The sequence below is a fragment of the Salvelinus namaycush genome, chromosome 22 (genome assembly GCF_016432855.1).
Source record: "Salvelinus namaycush isolate Seneca chromosome 22, SaNama_1.0, whole genome shotgun sequence".
Lineage (NCBI taxonomy): Eukaryota > Metazoa > Chordata > Actinopteri > Salmoniformes > Salmonidae > Salvelinus > Salvelinus namaycush.
The window spans coordinates 14,154,378-14,174,319 of NC_052328.1; the positions used below are offsets into that span (position 1 = coordinate 14,154,378).

The window sequence follows — 19,942 nt, forward strand, 5'->3', positions numbered from 1 at the left end:
ACAAATGTAAACATCAAATTGCCTGGTCAGATGGGTAGAATAATTGGCATGCCATTATCCCAATATAAACACAACACATGCAGGCAGATAGGCAGGCAGCAGAAAGCAGCACAGTTGAGTGTGCTTCTCCATTCATCCGAATTTGGAAGGATATTATTTGTACACAGAGAGGGAGCCAGGTAGGCACACACCAGGACAGCTCTAAGGCTGTTTGGGTTGAGTGATGTGGATGGAAGTCCTTGATGTGTTTCAGGAGCTGGTTGGGCTCCAAGAGTCAAATTCCCATTTTACAGCAGATGTACAAACTGCATATCTAGGGTGACTGGCAAAGCTTTATAATATGGTTTATTTCGTGGACAGATGCTAGTTTATACAGGTTTTCAGGGCTTCTTACAAGTGAAATGGGACTACAGACAATTTGAAAAACAAGCACCTGTAACTATTGTGTACTAAAAACAATGGTTTGCCACATTTAGCTGGATGAAGATATGTTTTCTCACAATATGCAGTAAAAAGAGACAACAGCCACTGGCAATTGTCACACAACACACACACACACACACACACACACACACACACACACACACCCACACACACACACACACACACACACACACACACACACACACACACACACACACACACACACACACACACACACACACACACACACACACACACACACACACAGTGTCTGCGGGAGGCAGTCGTCCAGGCATGTGGATGCCTGTTTTCTAAGGCACACAGCCATGAAATTGTGGAGATAATCCCTTGAAAAAATGATCCTTTTCTTACTATCGCCTGCAGTGGAACGTGTGGGCACAGCAGCCCTCCAACCTCAGGAGCCCAATCTGTCGCTACAGCAACAGCCGTCCATTGACTAGCTCCACAGTTCCAGGAGGCACAGAATATCAGCATGCACACATAAGGGTGCTTGATTGATATTCATCTCAAATATGTTTCTCGACTCTAGGGAGGTTGAGATTTTGAGAAACAGTGCCAGGAATTGATCACACAATCAGTTTGTGAGTCCAGTGTGGAATAGAAAGGAAGGTTATTGGCAGAAGTGATGACTGTCTAATGGAGATAAACACAAACTGTGCCTGTCCCTTTAAGAGCTGGTCCTTGGCAGGTCTGTGTTGTTAAGTGGGGAGGTGGATCCCTGCCTGTCTTTATTCTGCTTCTGTTTCTTTGACAGGCTTTTTGATCAACAATCCCCTCCGTAATGTCTGCCTGCTCCTGAACATGTGTCTGTGTAGCTCTATTATGTGTTTTTAATAGTTTGTGAGAGCATGTGTTCTTAATCATTCTACCTGAGGACTCTTATTCAGCGGTGAGGTGACCACCTTCAGCTCAGGTGTGTAACATACATACTGTGTGTGTGTGTGTGTGTGTGTGTGTGTGTGTGTGTGTGTGTGTGTGTGTTGTGTGTGTGTGTGTGTGTCTGTGTGTGTGTGTCTGTGTGTGTGTGTGTGTGTGTGTTTAAATTATTGTAACCTTTTCTAGACAATATCTTGCATTGTTTTGCAAATGAACCAGAATCGGGATTGCTGATTAGGATGATACAGTGCATGAAAATGTGTGTAGGCACCTTGGTGAGTTATCTAACCATCTGGATGGTGCTTTTATGTTTACGCAAAATTGTGGCCTATAATTTGCATCCATCTTGGCATCTTCTTGTTCTACTTAAAATGGGATAAAAAAAACATGTTGTGCCACGAACCTACATGGAAAATGCACATTTCAATTACAGTAATGTAATAAGTAAGACGGTAATTACTGAATGAAACAAAACCAAGTTCATCTTCATTTTGATTAGATGCTATTTGTCAGCAGTGCAAATTATTACAGTGTGGGTTTGATTGAATTCGACACAAAGTGGTGACTGTTAGCATTTGAAAGTCAGCCTCTATGGTCTTGTTATCGTTCACGTTACCATGTGTGTACATGGTCTTTTCAATCAACAGTTACAATTGTTGGATTACAGTCAGTATTCTGAATACTGAGATGGATGTTTTACCCTTGCCCTTGCCACTCCATTAGCGTTTCAGTGATGTGAGGACATGCTTCCAAATACAGTTGAAGTCGGAAGTTTACATACACCTTAGCCAAATACATTTAAACTCAGTTTTTCACAATTCCTGACATTTAATCCTAGTAAAAATTCCCTGTCTTAGGTCAGTTAGGATCACCACTTTATTTTAAGAATGTGAAATGTCAGAATAATGACAATGATTTCTTTCAGCTTTTATTTCTTTCATCACATTCCCAGTGGGTCAGAAGTTTACATACACTCAATTAGTATTTGGTAGCATTGCCTATAAATTGTTTAACTTGGGTCAAATGTTTCGGGTAGCCTTCCACAAGCTTCCCACAATAAGTTGGGTGAATTTTAGCCCATTCCTCCCGACAGAGCTAGTGTAACTGAGCCAGGTTTGTAGGCCTCCTTGCTCGCACACGCTTTTTCAGTTCTGCCCACAAATTTTCAATAGAATTTCCGACCAAGCTTTAACTTCCTGACTGATGTCTTGAGATGTTGCTTCAATATATCCACATAATGTTCCTCCTCATGATGCCATCTATTTTGTGAAGTGCACCAGTACCTCCTGCAGCAAAGCACCCCCACAACATGATGTTGCTACCCCTGTGCTTCACGGTTGGGATGGTGTTCTTCAGCTTGCAAGCCTCCCCCCTTTTCCTCCAAACATAACGATGGTCATTATGGACAAACAGTTCTATTTTTGTTTCATCAGACCAGAGGACATTTCTCAAAAAAGTATGATCGTTGTCCCCATGTGCAGTTGCAAACCGTAGTCTGGCTTTTTTATGGCGGTTTTGGAGCCGTGGCTTCTTCCTTGCTGAGCAGCCTTTCAGGTTATGTCGATATAGGACTCGTTTTACTGTGGATATAGATACTGTTGTACCTGTTTCCTCCAGCATCTTCACAAGGTCGTTTGCTGTTGTTCTGGGATTGATTTGCACTTTTCGCACCAAAGTACGTTCATCTCTAGGAGATAGAACGCGTCTCCTTCCTGAGCGGTATGACGTCTGCGTGGTCCCATGGTGTTTATACTTGCGTACTATTATTTGTAAAGATGAACGTGGTACCTTCAGGCGTTTGGAAATTGCTCCCAAGGATGAACCAGACTTGTGGAGGTCAACAATTTTTTTCTGAGGTCTTAGCTGATCTCTTTTGATTTTCCCATGATGTCAAGCAAAGAGGCACTGAGTTTGAAGGTAGGCCTTGAAATACATCCACAGGTACACCTCCAATTGACTCAAATTATGTCAATTAGCCTATCAGAAGCTTCTAAAGCCATGACATAATTTTCTGTAATTTTCCAAGCTGTTTAAAGGCACAGTCAACTTAGTGTATGTAAACTTCTGACCCACTGGAATTGTGACACAGTGAATTATAAGTGAAACAATCTGTCTGTAAACAATTGTTGGAAAAATTACTTGTGTCATGCACAAAGTCCTTACCAACTTGCCAAAACTATCGTTTGTTAACAAGAAATTTGTGGAATGGTTGAAAAATGAGTTTTAATGACTCCAACCTAAGTGTGTGTAAACTTCCGACTTCAACTGTAGCCTCACACAAATAGCACCTCCAATAAAGGGTTAATTGTGAGACCAATTCCCACAGGAACAAATATTGAAAAATTATGTTCAAACAGTTTCTGGGGAAAATGTGAATGCTGTTTCTCAACAGGAAATGTGTAAATGGTGGCAGGCTTGTGAAAGAAAGAAAACGATGGTGTCAAGAATATCACAAGAGACCCTAAACTCACACCGTGGCTATGTCCTACAGATACACCATAGAGACAATCAGTAATTTACAGTTGCCACAGTGATAGAGCGACATTTAGCTAAAAAGACTATAAGTGAGTACAGGAGCGGGGTGAAGTACAGGTCAAAGTGTTTATGATTCCTGTGATCTGAAATATAACTTGATTCAGCAGTAGAGCACAAAACATTTATGTTATAACCAAGGGAGAAAGGGGACAGAAGGTACACCTTATTATTAATGAAGAGAGCTGCACTCAAGTCTATTTAAAGCAGGTAACAGAGTGCATCTTGTGGAAGGTCTATTGAAGTCAGACCTGTAATCTGATTGATGAAGAGCCAGGCCCAGGATGAGACGTGCTGCCTGCTGTTGGTATGTCTCCTCCTCAAGCAGTTATACCCTCAGATCTCTCTGCCATTTTCTATCAACAAACTGACATAAGACACATGGAAAATGTATCTTCAGAAAGGAGAACAGGTGAGAAATGGAATGATCTCAATGTCATAATGTAGATGTTGTGTCAGAAAGGCCAGTGCATGTTACATTTGGCATAGTTGGTCAGGTTTTTGTGAGCGTGTGAAACAAATTCATATGATTCATTTGTTGGGGTTGTATAACATTCTTGTCATCACTTGAGCCAGAACAGACAGCATAGCTGATAATTGACATGGAATCCAGAGCGTCAAGGACAATGGACTGTGGCTATTAAATGTGGCATGGGGAGAAAGCCCTCCTTATATGGAATTAAAACTCCTCTCAGGTTTCCCGTTCAAAGCAGGGCCCATGGTGGCTCTCATTAACAGTTCACAGAACTCCATTAGGCTGTAGCAGGAACAGAGAAGGGCCCAGTTGGTGCCCACAGCCACATTCACAACAGCCATTCAATGGAATCTCAGAATGACAATTGGGAGATTACTGTGAAGGATATGAAAACTCCATCCAAGGGTATGGCTGAAAAGTATAGCTCCTCGCTCCTCGCTCTTAGTTTGCTCCATTCCAGGAAGAGCTGGAAAGGTCAACTTGCCACTGCATAGAAAAGTGAGGACAGCGCCTTCATCTGGATAAGGCATTTAGATGGACCTGGATAGGACCTGGATAGGACCTGGATAAGGTCGAGTCGGCCGACTACCAAGTGGATATCAAAAATGTAAGTTCAAGTGCTGTGTGGCGGCAATGCAAATGTGATATACCTGAGTCACTGCATACTCTAGCCATCTAAATGGTTTAGCAGACCACTGTAAGCAAAGAGACCACGCTCACATGTCACATAAGTAACTAATAGCAACACGATATAAACACAGTTGGAGGAGCAGGTTTATCTACTAAGCTGAGATGCAGTATCACTGCACTGCTCTCAAGAAGCCATGATGATCAGTTATCTTTCTAACGGAAGTTAAGTGACAGTGTGTATGATGGCCCTGAGAGAGAGAGGTGGCACTGGAGTGGTGCGGTCTTGCTGTAAATGTCCAGTATTAAAGATTCACACAACAGTGTAAATTATTGAGTGAGTGTCTGTGGCCTGTCGAGCAGATCAGGTTTCTCTCAGTTTGATATTTGGGGGGAGTTGGAGGAGTATTTTCGCATTCCTGACTAACTCCTGACTAACAGCACGCTTCATTTTGGTAGACTGAGTAAGCAAAGCCCCACTTCTGAGCTCTGGAACTACTGAGACATAGAGCTGAGTAATATGGGGAAAGAGATCTAGGCTGATAAAAGGTTTTGTTGGAATCAGCAGTTGTAGGTGTCTCTCTCCAGGACCAACACTTGTCGTGGGACCATCATGTCCGAGCTGATTTATAACTGGGACACCTGGTTAAGTGTCCTTTATCAGAACGATGACAGCAGAATAAGAGTTATGAGCCAAGATGTAATGACCCTGCAGGCCTCCGTGACGGAATTTCTCACTCCTGTTCTGTAACCTTTGGAGACCCCTTTGTGGCCATAATCACGTTTGCCTTATGGTAGAGATTTATGTCATGCCAAAGATAGATGTCCCTACATTCGAGTGTATTGGCACAAGGTAACCCCCTACAGCCTAAAGAGGAATCTTCTGTGCTCGGTTTCAGATCCCGTTTGCACCATGCCTCTGAGAGACTCAGTCACCCTGCTGCTCTGGAGTTGCTGTGTACTAATGCTCATCCACCAATGCGAGGCTCAAGGTAAGGTATTTGCTGCATGTCAATTGGTGCCCTCAAGTAGTCAGTGGCTCAATGCTAGCCAGTACCCATCCACTACAGAAGTGGATGTATACCGGTATATACTTATTATAGTACATATAAGTACTAATAGACAGAGAGCCCTGGCAACTGATACTGTATGCTGGGTAACTATCAGATTGAAGCCAAAGGCGCAATACCATTTCTGCTTGTTGATAAAAGTAAACAAAACTCTGTTAAAAACATGCATCAGAAGTAGTTTGATAAATAATTTTGAAATAAAATCTAAGTCAATCTAAAAAAGGAGCACACTTTATAATTAAAAAATATATATATATTTTTGCGTGCAATAACGAATGTTTTAGATCCGATTCAATAAAACAATGTTTAAAGCATGAAGTACAAAGATTCTTAACTGTATTTCAATTTAAACTTTGAACATGGCTGGCTTGCATGGAACGGCAGGGACTGTTTACTTTATTAGGATCCCCGTTAGCTACTGCACGTGCAGCAGCTACTCTTCCTGGGGTCCACATAAAACATTCAAATACATGACAAAGTACAGAACAGTAATAGACAAGAAAAACAAAAGATATGACATTACATTCAAAAAACAAAAACAAACATATATATATATATATAAATAGGAAAGACACCAAGAGACAACAGTAATACTATTTACACACTATTCATATATACTGTGAGGGGACACACACACACTCTAATACACATATATTTTTTTGTATTGTTTGTATTATTTTTTGCTGTTGTGTTGTTTGTATTTTGTTGTTTTACATTTCTGGGATTTTCCTTGTCTATCTGTGTTTTGTTACTTGTTTTGTGTTTTTTGTGGACCCCGGGAAGAGTAGCTGCTGCTTCTGCAAAAGTGAATGGGGATCCTAATAAACAAATCAAAATGTTGAATCAGTCATAATCTGCCCTCAGTATGGAGTGCAATAGCAGAGAAGTTTTTCTGTCCTTCTCCCTCCCTTGTGAACTCAACTGTGAAATTCCTGTCTGGTTACAGAATGTGATTAATTTTTGCGTTGGCCCCTTGGGGAGAGAAGGGGAACCGTGATGTGGTATGAGGCATTGTGTCAAGAGGTGTGTGACACGTGTCAGAGAACAGATGTCTGACCCTAGAGTGAGCGGCAGGAAAGCCCTCTGTCACAGCAGTAGCTACTAGCCATGGGGTTTGCTTTAAGGATAAAGGGTCGAACAGTCTTTCCCAACCCCGTCTGCGTCTTTAGGCCCCGCCAGGAGCCTCAGAGCCAGGGGATGGCGGCTGATGATCCCTACTCGGCCGTCTTGCCTAAATATTTTTCTAGCGCCGCAAGCAGCTGAGTGGATCCAGAGATTAAATGATCCTTAATTTCTCAGGGATCTGGTTACGACCCCTCATCTCCTTCAGACACTGGTGGCCCCTCGCACGTCCCTCCTCACCTCCCCTTCCTCCTCAATCTGAACTTAGGGCACACACACGTTCACACACTCCTTGGAGCGTGGGCTGGTGGCAGGCACACGGCCTGTCTGGGGATCAAAATGGAAGAAACCCAAACCTGTGCTGTGTGTATGACTGGCACCAGAGCTCTGGCCACGGCGCGAGCAGGGGAGGATGGGAGGGGGGATAAAGTTTCATGGCCAGGGTTAAATTTAGATCCCCCTGGTTTCAACACGGAGAGACTCGTGTGAACTACCCCCCCAGAGGAGCACCGGGGAGCTTGCAGGCCCTGGGGGCCAGCCTAGGGAAGAAAACAGCACCTGTCCCCCCATGATTAGATGGCAAATCAGAAGCTCTTAAATAACACTGCTCCAGACAAAGGGCATTGTGTTTAACAGTTGGTGGTCCAGTCATTATTTCCGTGATTATCATGGTGATACATAAGCTGGTGACAAGGCCCTGTCCAAGGCTTGGATACGTACGATATCACCAACAAGCATTCTATGAATGACAAGTTGACAACTTACAGTATACTGTATATAACGTTACACAGTTGTCATTATTTATATTTTGACAATGCTTATACTATACAGATTTTTTTGTTATCTTGCTCAATAATCAAGCAGCTGGGGACTTCGTCCTGATTAGTTCAGGACTATTTATCCTGATTCCAAGTCTTCCAGGAATCAGTCTGTTGCTGATTCTGAGCCCTGGGCCTATTTGGGGTTGTGTGTGCCTTCATGGTTCCAGTCTTAGCAGAGCTGGAGGGAACTTATTACAAGCACACAGAGCTCACCACAGGGACAGGGAATGGGGCAGACCAGACAGGCTTCCCTGGCAAATAGTGGCTGGGACTAGGCCACTCTGACTTGCTGCAGGGCCAGCAGCAGGAATGAGAGGCAGGCTGCTGTCCATGCCAGGAGGCTGACTTGTCTCATCAGTCTATCCACACTCTGCAGTGATCAGACGGCTGTCTGTCTGTGCACCATGGCCTGCTCATTCCTTCCCTATGGACATGTGCATGATGTGTGCCTTTGACGCACCCCCATCCTGCATACTCCTCCTCTCTGTCCCTCTCACTCTCTTCTCAATCATTGTGATGCTCACTGTGGCCCAACTCTTCCATCCCCTTAAACTCTCAATGTGTCTTTCTTCCTGCCAGATGTAACACAGTTCACACAGCGCATCAAGAGGCTTTGAAGTTTACTCTAATAAAAGGGAAATAAAATGGCCTCCATGTAGCTTTAACACTAGGGAGGATGAGAAATCAGAGAGCTCTCTGCTCTTCAGCAAATAACAGAAATATGCTCCCATCCTAACCTGAGGCACTGGCAGCATGGGATAAATGGCATCTGAAGGATTGCTGATGGTGTGTACTGTGACATCCGCTGTGCCATTTCAGGACACTGTACAGGCCAGGCAAATGGCTGGATCAGGGGTCAATTCAACTGTAATTGCTTTGCTTTGCGTACACAGTAGCATTTAAACCAATTTATTTCCTATGGTCCTATAAAATTGCTAAATGTTTCTAGATAGACATGCATATGTATGGGCAGGTTTAATTAGATTCAGCCCCAAGTCATATAAGATGCCACATCTCTTAATGCTTGTTGTTATATTGAATGAAACATGCTTTTAAAAGAGCACAGTTTCATTTTTGAATGCCAAAAACATAAATAAGGTCTCTGAAAATATAACAGCTCACTGCAGTATTCCCCATTGTCTATGGGATTTATTGTTTTAATAACTTGCCTGTTTAGAATACATGAGCTAATACTGGGCTTTCCCATACTGGGCTTTCCCAGCTGTCCGCATTTAAGAGATGACGGTTTCTGAACTGCTTCACCATTCTCAGATAACAGTTAGTACTTCTCAGCTGTTCCCGCGATGGCGATGGGAAAGCCTTTCATTGTTCAAGGTCCGCTATGTTCCCACGGACACAGGGCTTACCGCAAGCCCACTGTCGTGTTGTTCATGGAAAATGCCTGCCATTCCACATCAAACCAATGAGTGTCTGCATTGTATGCATACGCAACCGCAGGATAAACCAATTGTCTTCTGGTACAGATTATAATTTTGCCAAAGTTACAACTATTCTAAATGTTGAGATGTGAAAACGGAACAAAAGGAAGAAATATAGTCAGTTGAGCTGAGAAACTAAAGCTAACAACACAGGCTATACTAAAACATTTCCTACTGTATATTAAAGACAGAATTTGTATAAGTTACTGTTTGGGAACAAAATTTAATATAGGCTGTTGTAGGAACACTGCTCTAAAAATCCCTCAAAGTCCACCTCTCTATAGTGAGAGGGTTAGGATGTGTATAGTACTACAGTGTGGGAGTGTTTGTGAATTCCAGTGGGGTTTGTGCGGGTGGAGACATGACTGCACGGCATTCTTCTCCTCCCACCGCACACGCTCCCCTCGTGCTGCTTACTGCTACACACGCACCCCACACACCCTACCTGGCAAACCCCCATTATTTACCAAAGCCAAATGCAGACAGTACATTGGTATGCCTAAGGCCAGCCAAATCCACTAGTAACAACTGAGGACAATAACAGATAACTCACATATCCCTTTAGCAGTAGTTCAAATGCTTGCCAGTTCAAGGGGATGTTTAATAACTCAGCAATGCAGCTGTATTTTCCTTTCTGAAACCAATAGCATATAACTCATAGTCAGATACAATCATATGAAACCCCAAGTCAAATCAAACTGTGTGCCTCATCATGTGGGCTTCGTCTAACCTCGTCACCACTCCCCCGAAATCTGTCTGGTGGACGAGGCTGGCTTCGACTGACATTTTTTTCACTGTTGTTTCATCATAACAAATGAGTCGCCCTGTAAGGCAGATCCTCAGATGCCTGTCTGTCTGTCTGAGCAGCAGCTCAAAGTTCCCCAGCAGTTGCACTGAGGAGTCATCGCACAGTCTCCGTGGAAGACACGCTCTTGTAAAGAAACACTGCGCACACGGACGACCGACTGCCTAGGGTTAGAGGTCAAAGTATCATCAGCGTCCCATCGAGCCCTGAAATCCCTCAAGCATCACTCAAACAGAGGTCATTCAGATAAGCTTATTCTGACTTTACAATTATCGAACCGCGAGTGTATTTTTCAGATACTGTTATGTTAGAAATGGTTGTGGTAGAAAATGTATGCGCGCACGACTGTAAGTATATATTATATTAGGAATTAACTCACTGAATTCAATTGAGTTTTATAGAGCATCAAATGTATTTATTATCAACTGCTGGAGGAATAAAGCTGTGGGGTTCATGCTTACAAACAGCAGAAATATCACAGATAAAGCAAATTAATCTGTTCCGTGGATAATAGCCGTATCTAATCAATGACAAGTATTGCGTCTGAACGTCAGGATATTACTGGTACATCTGGGATCTTTCTCTGAAATGAGTGTTTCCTTTCTCTTACAGCTCTAAACTGCACGTGTAATGTGACCAATAGTCGGTGTGACGAGAATGTGGTGTGCAGGTAAGGAGAAACTTGATGGAAGATGCATCCATCTTTAACATGTCTAAAATATGATACAGTGCCTTCGGAAAGTATTCAGACCCCTTGACTTTTTCCAAAATTTGTGAGGTTACAGCCTTACTCTAAAATGTATTAAATTGTTGTTTTTCCTCATCAATCAACACACTATGCCCCATAATGACAAAGCAAAAACAGCTTTTTAGACATTTTTGCAAATTTATAAAAAGTTTAAACAGAAATATCACATTTACATGAATATTCAGACCCGTTCCTCGGTGCTTTGTTGAAGCACCTTCGGCAGCAATAACAGCCTCGAGTCTTCTTGGGTATGACTCTACAAGCTTGGCACACCTATATTTGGGGAGTTTCTCCCATTCTTCTTTGCAGATCCTCTCAAGCTCTGTCAGGTTGGATGGGGAGCGTTGCTGCACAGCTATTCAGGTCTCTCCAGAGATGCTCGATCGGGTTCAAGTCCGGGCTCTGGCTGGGCCACTCAAGGACATTCAAAAACTTGTCCCAAAGCCACTCCTGCGTTGTCTTGGCTGTGTGCTTAGTGTCGTTATCCTGTTGGAAGGTGAACCTTTGCCCCAGTCTGAGGTCCTGAGCGCTCTGGAGCAGGTTTTCATCAAGGATCACTCTGTACTTTGCTTCGTTCATCTTTGCCTCGATCCTGACTAGTCTCCCAGTCCCTGCCACTGAAAAACACCCCCACAGCATGATGTTGCCACCATGCTTCACCATAAGGATGGTGCCAGGTTTCCTCCAAATGTGACACTTGGCATTCAGGCCAAAGAGTTGAATCCTGGTTTCATCAGACCAGAGAATCGTGTTTCTCATGGTCTGAGAGTCTTTAGGTGCCTTTTGGAAAACTCCAAGCCAACTGTCATGTGCCTTTACTGAGGAGTGGCTTCCGTCTGGCCACTCTACCATAAAGGCCTGATTGGTGGAGTGCTGCAGAGATGTTTGTCCTTCTGGAAGGTTCTCCCATCTCCACAGAGGAACTCTAGAGCTCTGTCAGAGTGACCATCGGGTTCTTGGTCACCTCCCTGACCAAGGTCCTTCTCCCCCGATTGCTAAGTTTGGCCAGGAGGCCAGCTCTAGGAAGAGTCTTGGTGGTTTCAAACCTCTTCCATTTAAGAATGATGGAGCCCACTGTGTTCTTGGGGACCTTCAATGCGGCCGAAATTGTTTGGTACCCTTCCCCAGATCTGTGCCTCGACACAATCCTGTCTCGGAGCTCTACAGACAATTCCTTCGATCTCATGGCCTGGTTTTTGCTCTGACATGCACTGTCAACTGTGTGACCTTATATAGACAGGTGTGTGCCTTTCCAAATCATGCCTTTCCAAATCAAATCAATTGAAATACCTCAGGTAGACTCCAATCAAGTTGTAGAAACATCTCAAGGATGATCAATGGAAACAGGATGCACCTGAGCTCAATATCGAGTCTCATAGCAAAGGGTCTGAATACTTATGTAAATAAGGTATTTCATTTTATTTTTTTTTGCAAACATTTCTAAAAACCTGTAGATTGCTGAGGATTTTTCTTATTTAATCAATTTTAGAATAAGGCATTAACGTAATAAAGTGGAAAAAGTCAAGGAGTCTGAATACTTTTCGAATGCACTGTATATCTTAATGTGTTGCCTATGACAAGCATACAGTTGAAGTCGGAAGTTTACATACAACTTAGCCAAATACATTTAAACTCAGTTTTTCACAATTCCTGACATTTAATCCTTGTAAAAATTCCCCATCTTAGGTCAGTTAGGATCACCACTTTATTTTAAGAATGTGAAATGTCAGAATAATAGTAGAGAGAATTATTTCTTTCAGCTTTTATTTCTCTCATCACATTCCCAGTGGGTCAGAAGTTTACATACACTCATTTAGTATTTGGTAATATTGCCTTTAAATTGTTTAACTTCGGTCAAACGTTTCAGGTAGCCTTCCACAAGCTTCCCACAATAAGTTGGGTGAATTTTGGTCCATTCCTTCTGACAGAGCTCGCACCAGTTAGCTGGTGTAACTGAGTCAGGTTTGTAGGCCTCCTTGCTCGCACACGCTTTTTCAGTTCTCCCCACAAATTTTCTATAGGATTGAGGTCAGGGCTTTGTGATGGCCAATCCAATACCTTGACTTTGTTGTCCTTAAGCCATTTTGCCACAACTTTGGAAGTATGATTGGGGTCAATGTCCATTTGGAAGACCCATTTGCAAACAAGCTTTAACTTCTTGACTGATGTCTTGAGATGTTGCTTCAATATATCCACATAATTTTGCTTCCTCATTATGCCATCTATTTTGTGAAGTGCACCAGTTCCTCCTGCAGCAAAGCACCTCCACAACATGATACTGGATGGTCATTATGGCCAAACAGTTCTATTTTTGTTTCATCAGACCAGAGGACATTTCTCCAAAAAGTACACATGTCCCCATGTGCAGTTGCAAACCGTAGTCTGGCCTTAAAATGGCGGTTTTGGAGCAGTGACTTCTTCCTTGCTGAGCGGCCTTTCAGGTTAGGTCGATATAGGACTCTTTTTACTGTAGATACCTTTGTACCTGTTTCCTCCAGCGTCTTCACAAGGTCCTTTGCTGTTGTTCTGGGATTGATTTGCACTTTTCGCACCAAAGTACGTTCATCTCTAGGAGACAGAACGCGTCTCCTTCCTGAGCGGTATGACGCCTGCGTGGTCCCATGGTGTTTATACTTGCGTATTATTTTTTGTACAGATGAACGAGGTATCTATCTTCAGGCGTTTGGAAATTGCTCAAGGATGAACCAGACTTGTGGAGGTCTACAATTCTTTTTTCTGAGGTCTTGGCTGATTTCTTTTGATTTTCCCATGATGTCAAGCAAAGAGGCACGGAGTTTGAAGGTAGACCTTGAAATACATCCACAGGTACACTTCCAATTGACTCAAACGATGTCAATTAGCCTATCAGAAGCTTCTAAAGCCATGGCATCATTTCCTGGAATTTTCCAAGCTGTTTAAACGCACAGTCAACTTAGTGTATGTAAACTTCTGACCCACTGGAATTGTGACATTGTGAATTATAAGTGAAATAATCTGTCTGTAAACAATTGTTGGAAAAATTACTTGTGTCATGCACAAAGTAGATTTCCTAACCGACTTGCCAAAACTATCGTTTGTTAACTAGAAATTTGTGGAGTGGTTGAAAAACGAGTTTTAATGACTCCAACCTAAGTGTATGTAAACGTCCAACTTCAACTGTATATGACAAACATATAAAGCCATCATTCAGGCCCACAATATTCTGGTGTCGATTATGTCCTTTAGAGCGGGTCACACTCACAAAATCTATGGAGTGCATTCTACGAAAGAACATTCTAATGTTCATATTTATGTGCCTCACAGATACTGTACAGAGCAGCGGATTGCAAAAGTTATTTTGTTAAGTATGGGCGCCCTCCTGTGTCCATTGCGGAGGGTAAGAGTGGCCCTGCAATTTTTGATTATGCCACTGTATATAACTGTATATCAGTGGAGGCTTCTGAGGGGAGGACGGCTCATAATAATGGCTGGAATGGAGTGAATGGAATGGCATCAAACCATGTATTTGATGTGTTTGATATCATTCCACTGATTCCGCTCCAGCCATTACCACAAGCCCATCCTCCCGAATTAAGGTGCCACCAACCTCCTGTGCTGTATATCTCCATCATGAGGCTGTGTTGGCTATAGAGATGAGAGCTGATCTAATGGGCTGTGCTGTATTCCAGGTGTGACCCGGGTTGGGAGGGGCAGCAGTGCGACGTCTGTGTGAGAATGCCAGGCTGTGTCCATGGATCGTGTCACCAACCCTGGCAATGCACCTGCGAGCCTGGATGGGCAGGGCGCTTCTGCGACAAAGGTGACAGAACATATTTGTATGTATCAGACCATCATAATTGTATTTGTTCAGTGAGTGGTAGAGCAGTACGTATTCACCGCTTCTCTCCTCTGCTTCAGATATCCATGTGTGTACAAATGAGGCACCTTGTCAGAACGGTGCCACTTGTTACGCCAACGTTTCAGGGGAATACTCCTGCCTCTGCCCCGAGGGATTTCACGGGAGGAACTGCGAGCACAAGACAGGACCCTGTCATAAGACCGGCAGGTGAGTTCAATTAGCAACACACTCGAAAACAATCTATGGAACAAGTTTGTCTCAGGCCTACTGCTTCTGCCTTAATCAAAACAAATCACAAGTTCAACCCCAACCAGTGACTCAACATACAGGAATGAGTGGTCATTTTAGACTTTCCAACGGGAAAGTAGCTACACTATTAGTGTGTGTAAATTACAATAAATCAGTTGTTCTCTCAATGAGTGTGTTTCAGTGTGTGTGTGTGTGGGTTTTGACTGTGTGGTGTCCCAGCTGGTCTCCTGATGGCAGTCAAAAACATGCAGACTGGCGCGGGCCACGTAGCAGCCTGGTCAATTTGTATCCACTGGAGAGCAATCATGTGATTTAATGGGATCATTATCGGCCAAGTGAGTGGCCTCTAGTGCTAACAAACACATTGAAGCCAGGCATCTACACTACAGCCCCCATTGAGTTCCCAAATCACTGGCTAAATGGTTACCAGGGAAACGATACAGGCCAAGGCACAGACTCTGGGGCAGATTTGTCTTAAAGTGCCAAATCAATGCCTGATTGAATGTAATCAGTGATCATCACAGAGTAAGCGCCACACATTTACTTACGAATCAGTTGGATGTCCAGGCCCATATGAACAGGCTTGGGTTAAGTAATCAATTCAGCACTGAAAATCTATTCAGTTATTCAGATCATTTACCTCAGGGTTTTTAGTGCTTATGTTGTCTTTATCTTTCAGGTCTTCATGTAAGAATGGCGGGCAGTGTGAGGACAGTGGCGGTTATGCTCCAGAGCTCTCCTGCCGCTGCCTGGCAGGCTTCACCGGGCCACGTTGCGAGAACAACATGGACGACTGCCTGATGCGCCCTTGTGGTAACGGTGCCACCTGCCTGGATGGCATCAACCGCTTCTCCTGCCTCTGTCCCGAGGGCTTCACGGGCCGGTTCTGCACCGTCAACCTGGATGACTGTGCCAGCCAACCTTGCCTTAATGGAGGACGCTGCCTGGACCGTGCCAGCACCTTCCACTGCTTCTGCAAGCCTGGGTTCACTGGCAGGACCTGCGAGGTGCCCTTAAGGAGCCCAGAGAGCCAAGCGCCCATCAGCAGCTCCCGTGACTGGGCTGGGGGAGGTGGGGGCTGGGGAAGGGTAACTCAGTCCAGGCCAGACCAGGACATCACGAGGGGGGACAATAATAGTGGAGACAGGCTGCTGAAGATCTCTGTGAAGGAGGTTGTGACCCAGTGGGGGTCGTCTGGCCTGTCAGAGGTGCAGCTCATCACCCTCCTGGTGCTGGGGGGCATGACACTTGCCGTGGTGGTGCTCACAGCTGGCCTGGTGCTGAGGGGGCATTGGCAGGACCACTGTGCAAGCTGCCGGTGCGGCCCCACCCCCCGCCTGCACCCGCTGAAACACCGAGACCGCCAGCCGCCCCCGCAGAGCCACCTAGTCACAGTGGAGCAGGAGTGTAAGATCAGCTTCCTGCACACGCCCACAGCCCCAGAACTGGAGAAGAAGAAACTGAACACTGAGGTGATTTAGGTTATGTTTACTACCTCCACAGCCCTGAACACAGGACACAGACTGCTCTCAGCAGAGGGAAAGCCATGCTTTTATCCCAGCCCTGCCTCCATGACTGATTTTCTTCAGTACTGACAGTCAAAATACAGACAACATACCGACCTAGGTATCGATACCTAAAGAGACGCAGGACCAAGAAGGGACCAGTGGGTCTGTTCAAGGGTAAATGTTAGGAGTGTCAAACACATTATCCTAACAAAAGGAGGAATATGACGGATTATTTGTTGACCACAGGGGTAAAGTGGAGGTACATCATGAGAAATATACTCAAGTCCTTTGGTTACTTGTCACGGACAACCAAAGTGTAATTTGTCCGTCCTCAAAATCAGCTGATTCGGTTTCTTGGCATGAACTGCATGTAAGACAGGCCTACTGACAGACAGCTTTGGAATGCAAGCCGAGACAATGCCCTTGTTATGTCAACCTAATTGGTGTACTGGTATTTGTCACTGCTGTTCTCATCACGATATTAGGCCAAAATGTTAGACATGAATGAATCTACCCATATTTTTCCAAATGGGCTCTGACCTCGGAACAAGCTCTGCAGTGAGCAGAATTCAGACATGCAGACAAATGATTGCCTGAGTTCATGTTGTTTTAACAGTGTACTTTCTATACCACAGACTAAAGAACTGCAACACCTCAACACCTACTTCATTTAAGTAACTGTCCAGTGTTTCCAGATTTCTATGAAATATGACCTATAATTAATTACAATATGAGTCAAATAGTTTTCCTTCCAAAAAAGTGTAATTATGTATGTAAAAACATCTGCTTTTCTGTATTGGAATGGTGTGGGCGTACCCCATAGAGTTAGATAGAGGCACGGGCATTGCCATTTAGGGCTTTCAACATTTTCAACATCAGCCAATGAATTATACTTGTGAGAAAACACTAGGTGGCCGTATGTACCTTTTCGGTTTGTTTGTCAACTCATAGACATAGCAGAAGAAATTTTTTTTTTTTTGATTTTTTTCTGAGGGAAAGATGTTCCTAATGTTTTGTACACTCAGTGTTTATAAAGATGATATCTCAATCTATCACTGTGGAGTAACCCAACAACAGAATGATGTGAGTGTATACCGGTCATTAAAAATATGAATGTGTAGACCGCTGATTGGAAAGCTCATCCTTCTCTATGAGGAAATAGCAAGCATTTTTTAAATATTCTGTTTGAGATACACGTTTGAGGTGGGACTTCGTGTTTTTTTAATTGATTTATGCTTTGGCCACATGAGTATAGGATGAGTCAACAACATTATTTGGGTATGAGTTAACAGAATATGAACTTTTAAGAGTGAGATTTTCACTGGACAGTTACTTTAAGTTATAATTGTATCATTTTGTAAAAAGTAATATTCTGTCAACACTGAAAATGTATTCGTGACCTGTTTACTTCTGTATGGTGTTTAATAGCGAATAACAATATGGATTTGCTTAACAGTATTTTGAAGCTGTACATTTTATTTATTTTCTGTAATTTATTTGTAGAATGTGGTCTATTTGCAATGAGTCTTATTTTTTTATACTGAATTGTCTGCAATAAAGTTGTGAACTGTTTCCTGTACAAAGTGCCATAATGACTGCCAAAATGCTTCCACTTCAGTGTAGATAGAGCCAGGATACAGATAACAAGTACAGAAGATCTAAGAACACATACCTGGCTTTATCCCTAAATTACATGACCGCAGCGTGACAGGTCAATTCAATCAAGCAATTGAAAACAACACATTGATCGTCCATTTACCTATGATACTGTCCCTTCTTTGCTACAAGGTGTCAAATCTATATAAAAAAAGCATTCTGAATGTCTATTTTCCAGGAGACAAACACCAATGGTTCAGACTTAGCACTTTATACCATCACTGTTATAGACCTGCAGTCTTTTCTAGGAACCAATTGTTTCTACATAATTTGAGACTTACCCTTTTAGTTTCCCTGAATCTCTGTGCTCTTATCCCACCATCAACATTTGCTCAGCTCCCAAGCCCCTGAATTTACCAAATAATGCCCGGTGGGGGTGACATGTGACCTGACCCCAACCTGACATAATATCCAGCAGAGGAAGTTACGGAGATCCCAAGAATAACCTGAAACTAGAGTCCTCACTTCCTGTGGGAAAGAGCTCCAGACAGTTTCCCTCCTCAGGTTCACCACACAGGAATGATAGAGCTACTCTGTAACATGCATGTCATCACAACACAAGTTACCGTAAGATAGCATTGTTGGAATCAATGTTAGAACACACCAAAATTACTGTCATTTTACCAATTGAAAAGTCAAGCCCTGGACCAAACACACAATAAGATCAATAACATCAATCAATTATTCCGGAGCTAGCCAGCTGAAGAGTTCCATCAGCCACTCCTGGGCTACAATCACCTATTCGGACCCGTTTTACTGCCGATGCAGAGCCCAACCGGGCCTTCACGACTGGACTACCGACGTTATCTGCCCGAGGGAGTTATCCAACTGGCCCCTCCGTCGCGACGTAACCTGAACGCCCATCTGCGGCCCGCTAATTGTTAGCTGTCTTATCGGCTGCTATCTGAATAGGTCTATCGGACAATTTTCTTGGGCCACTATAACTATAACTATTTTGCCAATTGGATTGGTCCCCTCTACCACACGGAACCCCACTAATCTACCGACGGAAACGCACGAGGTGGCTATAAACATCTTCTGCCAGCTTGCTACCCATGGCCCGGCTAGCTGTCTGAATCGCTGTGACCCCAACCAACCTCACTACTCACTGGACCCTTATGATCACTCGGCTAAGCATGCCTCTCCTTAATGTCAATATGCATTGTCCATTGCTGTTCTGGTTAGTGTTTATTGGCTCATTTCACTGTAGAGCCTCTAGCCCTGCTCATTATACCTTATCCAACCTTTCAGTTCCACCACCCACACATGCGATGACATCACCTGGTTTCAATGATGTTTTTAGAGACAATATCTCTCTCATCATCACTCAATGCCTAGCTTTACCTCCACTGTATTCACATCCTACCATACCTTTGTCTGTACATTATACCTTGAAGATATTTTATCGCCCCCAGAAACCTGCTCCTTTTACTCTCTGTTCCGCACGTCCTAGACGACCAATTCTCATAGCTTTTAGCCGTACCCTTATCCTACTCCTCCTCTGTTCCTCTGGCGATTTAGAGGTGAATCCAGGCCCTGCAGTGCCTAGCTCCACTCCTATTCCCCAGGCGCTCTCTTTTGATGACTTCTGTAACCGTAATAGCCTTGGCTTCATGCATGTTAACATTAGAAGCCTCCTCCCTAAATTTGTTTTATTCACTGCTTTAGCACACTCTGCCAACCCTGATGTCTTAGCTGTGTCTGAATCCTGGCTTAGGAAGACCACCAAAAA

At 43.6% G+C, this 19,942-nt stretch overlaps 1 protein-coding gene across 1 annotated transcript; it reads left to right on the forward strand.

Annotated features, from left to right (window-relative positions):
* The first annotated feature begins 5,867 nt into the window (after window positions 1–5,867).
* On the forward strand, window positions 5,868–16,527 carry dlk2 (delta-like 2 homolog (Drosophila)). Its single transcript, XM_038960151.1, has 5 exons — window positions 5,868–5,946; window positions 10,824–10,881; window positions 14,628–14,758; window positions 14,857–15,004; window positions 15,726–16,527. Exons 1-5 carry the CDS (start codon window positions 5,868–5,870, stop codon window positions 16,525–16,527), a joined length of 1,218 nt encoding a protein of 405 aa, XP_038816079.1.
* Window positions 16,528–19,942: the final 3,415 nt, after the last annotated feature.

Excerpts from the sequence above, each read along its gene's own strand:
- dlk2 (XM_038960151.1), top strand. The coding sequence starts at position 5,868 with ATGCCTCTGAGAGACTCAGTCACCCTGCTGCTCTGGAGTTGCTGTGTA. Across the intron at positions 10,882-14,627 it reads GACGAGAATGTGGTGTGCAG|GTGTGACCCGGGTTGGGAGG; the intron begins GTAAGGAGAAAC and ends GCTGTATTCCAG. Across the intron at positions 15,005-15,725 it reads CCCTGTCATAAGACCGGCAG|GTCTTCATGTAAGAATGGCG; the intron begins GTGAGTTCAATT and ends TTTATCTTTCAG.